Below are 12,018 nucleotides of genomic sequence, written 5' to 3' on the forward strand. Positions count from 1 at the left end.
AAACGATCAGAAATTAAATAAGGCAAAACACGTTTTTTCAACTGAAAGCAAGGAGCAACATTAAAACTTAAAACGAACAGAAATTATTACGTATATGAAGGAGGTTGCCCTCTCCTCAACACCTCACTCTTTACGCTAAAGATAGAATTTTTGTCCCAGTTCTTTAATAATGACTCTTGAAAGACAAGGGTGGTTTGATTAGAACGATAAGAAGCTTTTTCTAAAACTTTAGCGTAAAGAGCAAGGTGTTGAGGAGGAGCTATCCCCTTCATATACATAATTTTCTATTTGTTTTAATATTGCTCCTTACTTTCAGTTGGAAAAAACTTTTTTTTTATTTAATCAAGTAAAGAATCTTGAAATTTTGTGTGGTGGGAATACCTAAGAAATTTAATACCATTGATGACGCACGTAGATTTGGCCCTTGGGGGGGGTAAGAGTATTCTCGTATGACAGGGAAGTGGGGCAAAATATAAGTGTAATTTCATGTCACTATTTTACTGAGGCGGGGTTATTGCTTCTGTTTGTAAATGTGTATTATCGTGCACTATATGCTGTACCATTTTTCAGCAGACCAAACTGCAACTCTGGAACAAGTACTTGTGCACCAAAATCTTGTTTCTTTTTCATATAATTTTTTTCGTGTTTAAATTCCGTCCGTTTGCCTCATTTATTTCCCTGGGAAATCGCTCAATATTTGCCATTCCTTTTGGATGGACGCCACCAGCTCGGTTGCCAAAAAGAAAAAAAAAGAAAGAGCCATCTGCCCTTTTTTTAGTTCAAGCCCAGACTTCATTTGAGTGTCTGTTGACTGTAGAAAACACTTGCAGGACTACAAACGGATTCTGGTTCGCTTGGACAGAGCTATGGAAGTATGGAGGAGGAGTATGGCGCGAGCGAAGCTAATCCTCAAAGCAGTTTTTCTAAAGATGTGTTTCAAAGCTATGCTGACGACTCTCAGGGCTCACAAGGAAATACAAGGGAACAAACGTTGAATCAAACCAATAAACCTGTTTCTATTTTTGACCTTTCACTCCCTAAGATTGACCCTTCGTGGTGTGACTTTTGCATTAAGCAAGCTTCGACAACGTCGTCAGCAAAGCAGAGCTTATTGGATCTTGCTAATGGCTGTACTTGTCGACCTTTCATCACCCCCTTGCCGACTCGACCCGCCCCAACATTCAATCAAGGTAAAATACTTTTTGAATTAAGTCACCCCGTTCCTCCCTCCCATGTCCTTTTGTTTTATTTTGCTTTTTCGTCTTATTCTTTTTTTTGTCAAAAATCTGAAAAAAGACTAAGAACCTGTTAGACATTCAAGCATCCGATCTGTAGTAATCACAGGCAAGACTCTTATTTTCTTTTAACCCGGATCTCTTCAAATTATTGGGATTTCAGTGTATCTTCTCCCTAATGAATTGACGCCCAAATTATTCGGTTGACCCATATAAGTACGTCGCAGATGTACATGGGCAAAATTGTTGGGGTGGGTTAAAGAAATTTTTCCTGTGGGGTATGAAATACCCTAAAGTATATTATTTTGTCTCGATTTACAGATTTGTCCGTGGGGGAATTTCCCCTGTTTGTAGATTTCATACTACATGTGTATTTATGATTATTCCGAAGAATTGTTCCTCCCAGTCCTCCGTTTAGATTTGGTTAACTATTGAATTATTTTAAACCAATCAAAACAATTCACTATATTTCGAAAGTTGATATTAAGTCCATAACTTTCAAGAAGAAACGCTGCGATTTACGCAGGTTTTGCGATTCGTACGAAGTTTTGGAAACCTTGGAAATAATTTATGACAACAAAACTGATGAAATATCGTAACTCCACGTGAAAACTGAGGAAAATATGCTGAAGCTGATTTGACTATTTGAAAGAAAAAAAAATGTTTTCTTAAAAAGGTAAAGATTGTCTCGACAAAGCTTAAAACGAACAAAAAGAACCCTAAATGTAAGGGCGGAGCTCGCTCCTCCTCAATCCTGTGCTCTTTGAGCTAAAGTTTAACTTTCATTTTTATCACTATGTCTCGAAATGGATGGTGATTTATGTATGCAATTACTGATCAACTATGTTCTTACATTCTAATAAGCTTTCAGTAAAGCGCATTGAAGTTTCATATAAAAAAGTTTTCCTCTCAAATTTTTGGCAATTTCTCTTCATTTTGAGTTTAACGCTACTCTTGCAAAAAATTGTGTTTAATTTCAAATTTTTCTGCTGTTAAATTGGTCTGAAATTGCGAGTGAGGCACAGCAATAGAAAAGTAACGAAGTAACACATGCGCTAAAATGTCTTTTATAGATTAAAATTGCACTGGAATCGAAAAAATGATTGAATAGATCTCGTCTCTATTTTCTATGACCTTTGATTTGGTTGGATCCCCCTTGAAGAAAGAGTAGTTTATAAACAAAATTTTGGATCTAAAATGTCATAAAGTGAATTTTTAGTAATACTTTTAATGTCCATCACAATTATTTGGACAGTCAGGATCTCGGAATCACACCCTTCCCCATTGCGTATTTACATATTCTTATATTCTTAAAATTTTACGTTTAGTTTCCAAAGTGAGAGAGGCGTTTTCCCTCAGCGCCTATTCTCTTTAATTTAAACATATTCCTCTTAACTTGCGGAGGTCGGCCAGTAAATCTTCATCCTATACGGTGCTGACAAAGGCTTAAGAACGGAAAGCTGTATCGGCCGGCACCCGCATCTTTCCAGAACCAGGGATGTATTTTACGATGTTTTGTGATACCAAATGTATTCTTCACAATTTTTACTCATTAGTAGTGTGGTCCTTTTAGGGCCAGAATTTTCGTATTGCTTAAAAAACATCTGAAAACGGCATCTTGTTGTGACACGATCGTTTTTTTTTTTTACTAGAACATTAATCGGTGTTTGAATGAGCCCTCTCCCAATATTTTATGACTAATAATTTGGTACAATTATCCTAGCAAAAAAAATATGCGGTTATGTCTTTCTGAAGAAAAGTACGAAATTTTTAACTTGTGTAAATAGAAGACTAAAACTGCCGTCCCGGGATTTTCAGATGTGCTGGATTCAACGGTGAAATTATAATCAAGGTCGCATCATTTCCGGGAAGGTGGTGTTGTTTTTTTCCTAATATTGCCCAAGTATTCACATGCTAACTTTAAACTTAATAAAACTCGTGTTTTGGGAAAAGCCATAAAAATTAAATCATTTTGGTTCATGCGTTGTTTCTAAACTTATTAGAATTGAGCTTATTAGAGCTCATTAGAATTGTCATTTGTATTGAAGTAGTCGCTCTTTACTCACTGCTCATTGCAAATATGAATTTTTGAGGTTTTTTCATTACCATTACAATAGAACATCGTATTTTTATTTAAAGGTTTCGTATTGAATAATATTACAGTGTTATATCAATGGATTTTTTTTAGCAACTTAGTTCTTTTAGAGTAATTACGCCTGGGCTTTATAATATAAAATCTTATAGATATGTAAAACTTGTGTATTTCGAATAAGTATGCCACGATAGTTTAATTTGATTCAGTCTTAGTTTTGGATATTGTTCTGTCAAGAAGTATGGAGATGGGAAAACATGTTTGATTGGTGCTTTTTGGATCAAAATTGTGGAAGTTTGTTATTTTATAAATATTAATGAGCTATTAGATAAATACCTTTTTTTTTACTTTGCGTGGACCAGAGGCGCCAACATTACCAGTTTGGTAAGAATGAAGTTGCCTGATGTTTCAATTCAGATTGTTTACTTTTAAATATTGAAGGCTGTTTGTTCAATTAGTATATATTAAATAGTTGCCAGTCTTCAGTTACTGTTCTAAACAAAACTGCCTAAAAATATTTGTGTACCGTCAAACAGATGCTCTCAATGTCCTTCAGGAGAAAGCTGCAAAAGTGGGGCTGAAAGTAAATTGCCCCCCCCCCAAAAAAAAAAACAACAACAAAGATAATGAAACCACTAGTCCCGGTTATACCCCCAGAGTTAGTTATACTTTGTGGAGCCTATCTTGAAGTTGTTACCAACTTCACCTATTTTCGCTTTATAATTTCGAATGATAGCTCTGTGGATGTGGAACTGGGTATTCCGAAAGCTTCTTCTGTCGTCGGAAGACTCAGTGCCGTTTTTGGAGAATGCTCTATGTTTCATAGCACACGAAGATGTGCATATATAAATCATGCACGAGCTCAGTCATAATCTATGTGGCTCAGACATTGATCCTCAAACCCACTATCCAGAATCCGATGGACTCCTGCCAGACGAAACAACTCCGTTGGATTAAAGGGCTTCGCGGGACGATATTGTGAGTAACAAAAGCCTCTTTGCCTTTACACTCACCAAGTGTCATTCTCAACTGAGATTATCCAGCGAACTCTCAGATGATTCGGACTCCTCTTTCGTCTTCCACTGGCACCTCCCGCTCCAATTACCTACGATCTGACCCCGAATCTCATGGTTTGTCGCGCCCGAGGGGCCGACCTCGGGCTAGATGAAAGGACACCCTCTAGAAGTTCCTCAATATGGCCGAAGTTGCCGTTAATTATACCCGCCTCATAGTTCCAGATAGGACCGTATGGAGGAGAAAAGTTGTGACGCTCTACACCGCCAGTAATGCAGCAGAGGTTTTAATCAAATAAATCATGTATCCTTTTGATATAAAAAAAAAATAAGATCACCAAGCCTCTTGTTCGATCATTTTTTTTTAACTTAAGTAAAATAAAATAAAAATCTTTAAGACGGCTATAGGTCTCTCTTATTAAGAAAGCTTCATTCTAATTCATTCCTCACTTTCTGCGTCCTATCAACAAATGAATTTAACCAACTTAGTTAAGGAATGATACGAACTTGTTCAGTTGTACAGAAATGAATTTGACAGGCGCTTTCCAATAAAACTAGCCTTTTGTGATAATTGAGTCAAATCAAAATGCTCGCCGTTTTACGGTAAGTTTTGCTACACTGGTAAAATGGGTTTCAGCTTGTAAGCACGAGCTAGCAAAACTTTAAGAGTAGTTCATACTATAATGATGGAATAATTGAAATCAGAATTAGTTGTGCCATAGAGGGACGTACATAAGTAAAATGCTTTCTAATGAACTTAAAAGTTTGTATACGTAATTAAGTGTGTGTGTTACTTTGGTTTTATGTATGCACTTAAAATGTTGCCTTTTTCTATCCTTATTAAAGAGTCATAAAAATATTGAATTATTTTTTATCAGTTCCATCCTCTCTAGGAGAAAGTAGATTTGAATTATTTGTTGTCATCGCTTTGCATGTGGAAGATAGTTGGATATGAGCCTTTTCGAGGCCTGTTTGTTATTCAGTTACTCTCAGATCCGAATTACTTATTCATCATTTTCCTGTGTTTATTTATGGTTGTAGCCATAGTGACCGTTGTTACATTGGTTGCAGTCCTATTGTTTCGTGAACTGAAACAATTCTTTTGAAAAATGACTAAGTCATAAGCAAAACGAATTGCCTCAGTTTTTGTTGCGCGAGATTTCACCTTGGCAACTTGGTAGATCTTTTTGCACCTGGAAAGGTATAGATACTTACTCTTCGAAAATTGTAAGAAAATCCTCCCATTTAGATGCAACAAATATATGTGTTGGGAAATGCTTTTTCGTTTTTTTTTTTTAGTACAAAAACAGAAGGTAACTTATCCTAAACTGGACACATACTTTTTATAATACGTTATATATTGTACTTTTTTTGAGAATTCACCCTTAAGGACTCATAAAATGGCCCAGTTAAACATAGATAACTTCGAAGACCACACTGCCTTTCCATGACTAAAGTAAAACAGTTCAAAATAGGGATGATACCTTTTTATTGACAGTGGATAGATATAAAATTATTTAACTGGATATTTCGAACACATATACAGTGTTCATCATCATCAGTAAAACAATGTGTTCGAAATATCCAGTTAAATAATTTTATATCTACTCACTGTCAATAAAAAGGTATCATCCTTATTTTGAACTGTTTTACTTTCGCCAGTAAAACAAATTGAAATCCTCAAAACTTAGGATTGTGTACGCTTAATAGTACCTGAAATATAACCACTAGTACCCCATTAATTCATATCATTATTTAGTTGTCGGTACCTTTGTAGTTTGAATGTAGGTATTCTTTTTTCTCTTTAGTCATGTATTTGTCTAAGCCTTCTTTTTTCTAGTGCTAATTAATAAATCATCTGACTATATCTTTAAGTTTGTCCGTCGTATTTTAGAGGGGGACAAAAAGAAAAAAAATAAAATCTTTGTCATGATGTATACTTGTGAAGCGCTAAAATATGTACTATCTCTGGATTATGTGCATCTGTGTCTAATATTTTCAAAGGTACTTGGTAAAAATCCGAAAATTTTTGCCATAAGCTTTAGAAGTATCCCCGTTGTCTAAAAGGTTCATGTCCTTTTTTAGTCTATTTCTTTCAGGTCTTTTTTAATACCCTTTTTAAGTATAACAGTCTCTTAGTAAACAAACTATTTTTTCGAGCTATTCGCATGAAATTTATTTTGGCTCATTATTTCCTGACCTTATCTACTTTATCGATTCTTCAGGTTGTGTCGCGCATATCTTTCCCACACTTAGGGTGTTTTGGAAAGGATCAAATATTTACTTGAAATTTCATCAGTGTTTCAGTTTCCTTGGCTCCGTTGATCTTTCAGTAATGACTTGTTTAAATTTTCTTTGTGGGACTGCTAATGATGGATAAAGTCATTTTGGATAAGGCTTTTGTTAGGACTTCCCCGTTGCTTGGTTACTTGTATGTTTTGTTTTGTTTCTAGGCTTAAGGTTCTAACGCTGAGCTATACCAAACCTAGAAATAGGAGAATAAATAATAAAATCATGTAAATGCTCTTTGTATACCGATTTTGATTTTCTGCCAAATAAATTTTATAAAGATTGTTTTTGACAAAATAAAGCTTGGTGATCGAAATAATTACACATAAGAGGTGGAATGGGTTCCCAAAGACTTGCTGAGTACCCATTTCACAGGGAAATTGTGGCCTTTAAAAAAACTTCTATCTTTTTTTTCAGATCACTGGGCAAAATGTACCCCTTCCCTCGATGTCATCATTGTGTGCATCAATACATTTTGTGCATCAATATGCATATTTTCCTTACATTGGTTGAATAAACGTCTTACCATGTTGGTTGGTGCGTTTATTTTCTTCTTCCAAACGAAATATATAATACAGGGGTGTGATCATGGTCCATAAGGAGGTGGCGAGCATTCAGTGGTTGGGAATCTCTTTTTGTAACCACTCCAATGAAAGATATATATTTTATATTCATTTTTCTTTCTTCGATGGGAGGGTCTGAATCTTCTAAGGCCAAGGGTGCCAAGAAGGGCTTTACGCAATCCTAAGCATTCGAAAAAAGATTTCTGAGCGGGTGGGGGGATTTAAAAAAGGCTTTACTGACGATGTTGTATATGTAGTATGGTATATTTAAAAAGATAAATCTGATTATTAAAGCCAATTAGCCCTACTAAGCAAATAAATAAATTAAATAATATTTCAGTTGTGTAATACATAACTCAGTATTCTAGCAAAATTCTATTTCCTATTACAAAGGGGTACAATGCTGTTTAAAGAATCCAAGTGGCTTTTTCTTGAAAAGAGAACAAGAACCCTGTACCAAAGCCTTCTTCATGGCTATACTGTTGTGCCCGGGTTGTTCCATCTAATAAATGCTAATGCAATACCCTTTTTTTATGTATTTTGTAAGCTGGATGATCGGACTGTTTTTCATGTAATTCAATTTATTATTAAATAAATTTTGATTTCGTTTGTGAGGCTGCATATTAGCTCCACATCTGTTTTAGGCTTTGTGTAACTCATCGTGTAGAAGGGCAGTGTTTCCTTTGCTGTATTTTTTTTTTTATATATTTTTTTGTTCCTTTTTTTTCAATGTGTCTTATTGGACGCAAATCATATATAAAAAATATACTACTAGATTCCCCATTATATTTTTTTTCGAAACAAATTCGTCGCAATTGCACACAAGTCCCCTCCCCCCCTAATGTGGACAAGAGTAGCCATGTGCTCTATATCCAATTTTTATATTTTTTATTTCAAATTGGCTTTATCGGGTATTGCTAACCAACTATTATTAAGAAATAAACGCACAAATAATGACAAACCCACCAAATCAGCAAATCTTTGTGTATATCCTATGGGAATATTTGAATTCTTTAGAGTGGGCTAAACAAAAAATGTTTAATCTGTTGTCTTAAAGTCTGAGTCGCTTATGCCAATGAATCTATTTAAAAAGAGAAGTATAAAAAACAAATTTAAACAATAAACATTATCATCTATTTCAGTAATTATTTGTGTCCTTGATACATTTAATGTTTGCTAAAAAATGAATTATTTGTATAAACTATATCAAACAGTTCGTGGTAACGAACTGTAGTAAGGAGCGATCCGGCTCAATAGGAACCAAAACTCTAAAAAATTGAATTTTGATATCAATAGCTACATCGAAAGAATCGCATTTTAATGCTGATTTTAAATATATAAGTTTCATCAAGTTTAGTCTTAGCCATCAAAAGTTACGAGCCTGAGAAAATTTGCCTTATTTAGGAAAATAGGGGGAAACACCCCCTAAAAGTCGTAGGATCTTAACGAAAATGACACCATCAGATTCAGCGTATCAGAGAACCCTACTGTAGAAGTTTCAAGCTCCTATCTACAAAAATGTGGAATTTTGCATTTTTTGCCAGAAGACAAATCACGGGTGCGTGTTTATTTGTTTGTTTTTTTTTTTTTTTTTTTTTTTTTCCAGGGGTCATCGTATCGACCAAGTGGTCCTAGAATGTCGCAAGAGGGCTCATTCTAACGGAAATGGAAAGTTCTAGTGCCCTTTTTAAGTGACCAAAAAAATTGGAGGGCATCTAGGCCCCCTCCCACGCTAATTTTTTTCCCAAAGTCAACGGATCAAAATTTTGAGATAGCCATTTTGTTTAGCATAGTCGAAAATCATAATAACTATGTTTTTGGGGATGACTTACTCCCCCACAGTCCCTGGGGGAGGGGTTGCAAGTTACAAACTTCAACCAGTGTTTACATATAATAATGGTTATTGGGAAGTGTACAGACGTTTTCAGGTTTTTTTTTGGTTTTGGGGGTAGGGTTGAGGGAGGGGGCTATGTGGGAGGATCTTTCCTTGGAGAAATATGCCATGGGGGAAAAAACTCAATGAAAAGGGTGCAGGACGAATGTGGTCACGTTAGAAAAAAACGTCAAATTAAGAGCTTAACATACAATGCTGGGTGTTCGGAGCCTCTCTATTATGGAGTATAATTTGAAAATAACACAACTATACGAGCGATAAAACATATATACCACAACCATAACTCAACTAACGAAAGAACTGCTAGAGATAACACAACTATAAAGCGAAAACAGGTGAAAACTAACGGGAAAATAAACGAACTAAGAGGTGGAAGGGGCCCAGAGAAAAAATATAATCCTTTTTCAATTTTGAGCCTAACTTCCGCAAAGGAGTAATAATGTCAGAAGCCCCGAAATACCGAATTATTTTCTTTTCAAACAGTTCGTGGTAAGGAACTGTAGTAAGGGGCGACCCGGCTCAATAGTAAACGAAATTCTAAAAAACTGAATTTTGATGCTAAAAGATACATCAAAAGAATCGAATTTTTACGCTGATTCTAAATATATAAGTTTCAATTAATTTAGTCTTTGTCATCAAAAGTTACGAGCCTGAGAAAATTTGTCCTATTTTGGAAAAAAGGGGGAAACATCCCCTAAAAGTCATAGAATCTTAACGGAAATCACACTATCGCATTCGGTATATCAGAGAACTCTATAGCAAAAATTTCAAGCTCCTATCTAAAAAAAGTGGAATTTTGTATTTCTTGCCAGAAGACAAATCACGGGTGCGTGTTTGTTTGTTTTTTTTTTTTTTTTCCCAGGGGTCATCTTATCGACCAAGTGGTCCTAGAATGTCGCGAGAGGGCTTATTCTAACGGAAATGAAAAGTTCTAGTGTCCTTTTTAAGTGACCAAAAAAATTGGAGGGCAAATAGGCCCCCTCCCATGCTCATTTTTTTCCAAAAGTCAACAGATTAAAATTTTAAGATAGCCATTTTGTTCAGCATAGTCGAAAACCATAATAACTATGTCTTTGGGAATGACTTACTCCCCCACAATCCCTGAGGGAGGGGCTGCAAGTTACAAACTTTGACCAATGTTTACATATAGTAATGGTTATTGGGAAGTGTACAGACGTTTTCATGGGGATTTTTTGGTTTGGGGGTGGGGTTGATGGGAGAGGGCTTTGTGGGAGGATCTTTCCTTTGAGGAATATGTCATGGGGGAAGAAAAATTCAATGAAAAGGGCGCAGGATTTTCTAGCATTACTATAAAAAAACAATGAAAAAATAAACATGAAAGCGTTTTTTCAAATGAAAGTAAGGAATAGCATTGAAATTTAAAACGAACAGAGATTATTACGCATATGAGGGGTTCTAAAAATACTTTAGCATAAAGAGCGAGGTATTTAGGAGGAGATAAATACCTCGCTCTTTATGCAAAAATATTTTTAGTGATTTCAACTATTTATTCTACGGCCTTTTTTATTCAGGGGTCATTCTTAAAGAATTGGGACAAAACTTACGATTTAGTGTAAAGAGCGAGGTATTAACGAGGGTACAAACCCCCTCGTACAAATAATAAAAATATAAGAATATAAAAGTTTGTTACGTAAGTTAATTCTTAAGCCAAAAAAAAAATTAATATACTAATTTCATTTCAATAATTTATGTGCGGAGAGCCAAAATCAAACATGCATTAATTCAAAAACGTTCAGAAATTAAATAAAAAAAAAACTAGTTTTTTTAACTGAAAGTAAGGAGCGACATTAGAACTTAAAACGAACAGAAATTACTCCGTATATGAAATGGGTTGTCCCCTCCGCAGTCCCACGCTCTTTACGCTAAAGTTTTTAATTGTTTTAAAAAGTAGAATTGTGGCAAAGAGTCAAACTTTAGCGTAAAGAGCGTGGGACTGCGGAGGGGACAACCCATTTCATATACGGAGTAATTTCTGTTCGTTTTAAGTTCTAATGTCGCTCCTTACTTTCAGTTAAAAAAACTAGTTTTTTTTTTATTTAATAACAAATAGAGTTGATAAGCTTAGTAAAGCCTTGGATGCGAAACCGTTTGTTTTGTTTTGTGTTGGAGTTGAAACTCTTGTTTCTGTACCGAGTATTCCCTATTCACTCCTCCTTTTTTGTATCTTAAAAAGGCTTTGATGGTAACGGCCTAGACCAGTGATTCCAAATGGGGGACTGCCCCCACTGGTGGGACATGGCAATAGTTTTGTAGGTCATTTGCAGAATATACACTCTTCGACTGACTACTCTAGAGCCTTAATTAACAAAAAACTTTTTTTTTATAAAAACGTCAAATTCATATGCATTTAAATAACAAAAGAGTATAGCAATGGCGTCGTGCATTGCCTGAAGGGTGATGCATACGGAAAATAAATTTCATTAGTACAAAATGTGCCTGGAGGACAACTCGAAAAAAGATACCCAGTTTATGACCTTTTACGATTCCTTTAGTTGAATGCGCTTAAGATTTTAAGGAACAAAACTTAAATAACGAGGGGGGCATCAGGATTTTAGAAATGACTGATTTTAGAAGATTGATTTTCAGTCACTGTAGAAACCGAGTTCCACGGATGTTCCCCAAAATACTGTAAAATAAATCTTGTTTGTCTCTTTTTCACGTTTGGTAGCATCAAAGGATTCTTTAAAAAATAGCACCAGAATGGTAGCGTTATAGCAACAAAAACTAGAACTTCAGTGATCGTTTCGTTTCTAGAACTTCAGTGATGTCTTTTTTTTTCATTGTCTATAATTGAGATCTATGTTTTAGTCTGATTTATGCTTACAACGAGAAGTACTTTATAATCTTCTTTCGTATACTTATGTCTAAATATAGTCTTTTTTCGTTTTAATAAGCGCTTTGTTTCATTGCA

At 35.2% G+C, this 12,018-nt stretch overlaps 1 protein-coding gene across 3 annotated transcripts in view; it reads left to right on the forward strand.

The window, feature by feature from the left end:
* LOC136038100 (heterogeneous nuclear ribonucleoprotein K-like) overlaps positions 1–12,018 on the forward strand; it is a 69,405-nt gene that overhangs the window by 15,647 nt on the left and 41,740 nt on the right. The window contains exon 3 of one of the 3 annotated variants that reach the window (XM_065721111.1): positions 831–1,190. The exons of 1 other annotated variant lie outside the window; for it this stretch is intronic. In XM_065721111.1, coding sequence (XP_065577183.1) covers positions 831–1,190 — 360 coding nt within the window. Of the gene's footprint in view, positions 1–830; positions 1,191–7,141; positions 7,167–12,018 lie in introns of those variants that run through there. One more of the 3 variants, XM_065721113.1, reaches the window with a different exon arrangement.

Source organism: Artemia franciscana, chromosome 17, assembly GCF_032884065.1.
Source record: "Artemia franciscana chromosome 17, ASM3288406v1, whole genome shotgun sequence".
Lineage (NCBI taxonomy): Eukaryota > Metazoa > Arthropoda > Branchiopoda > Anostraca > Artemiidae > Artemia > Artemia franciscana.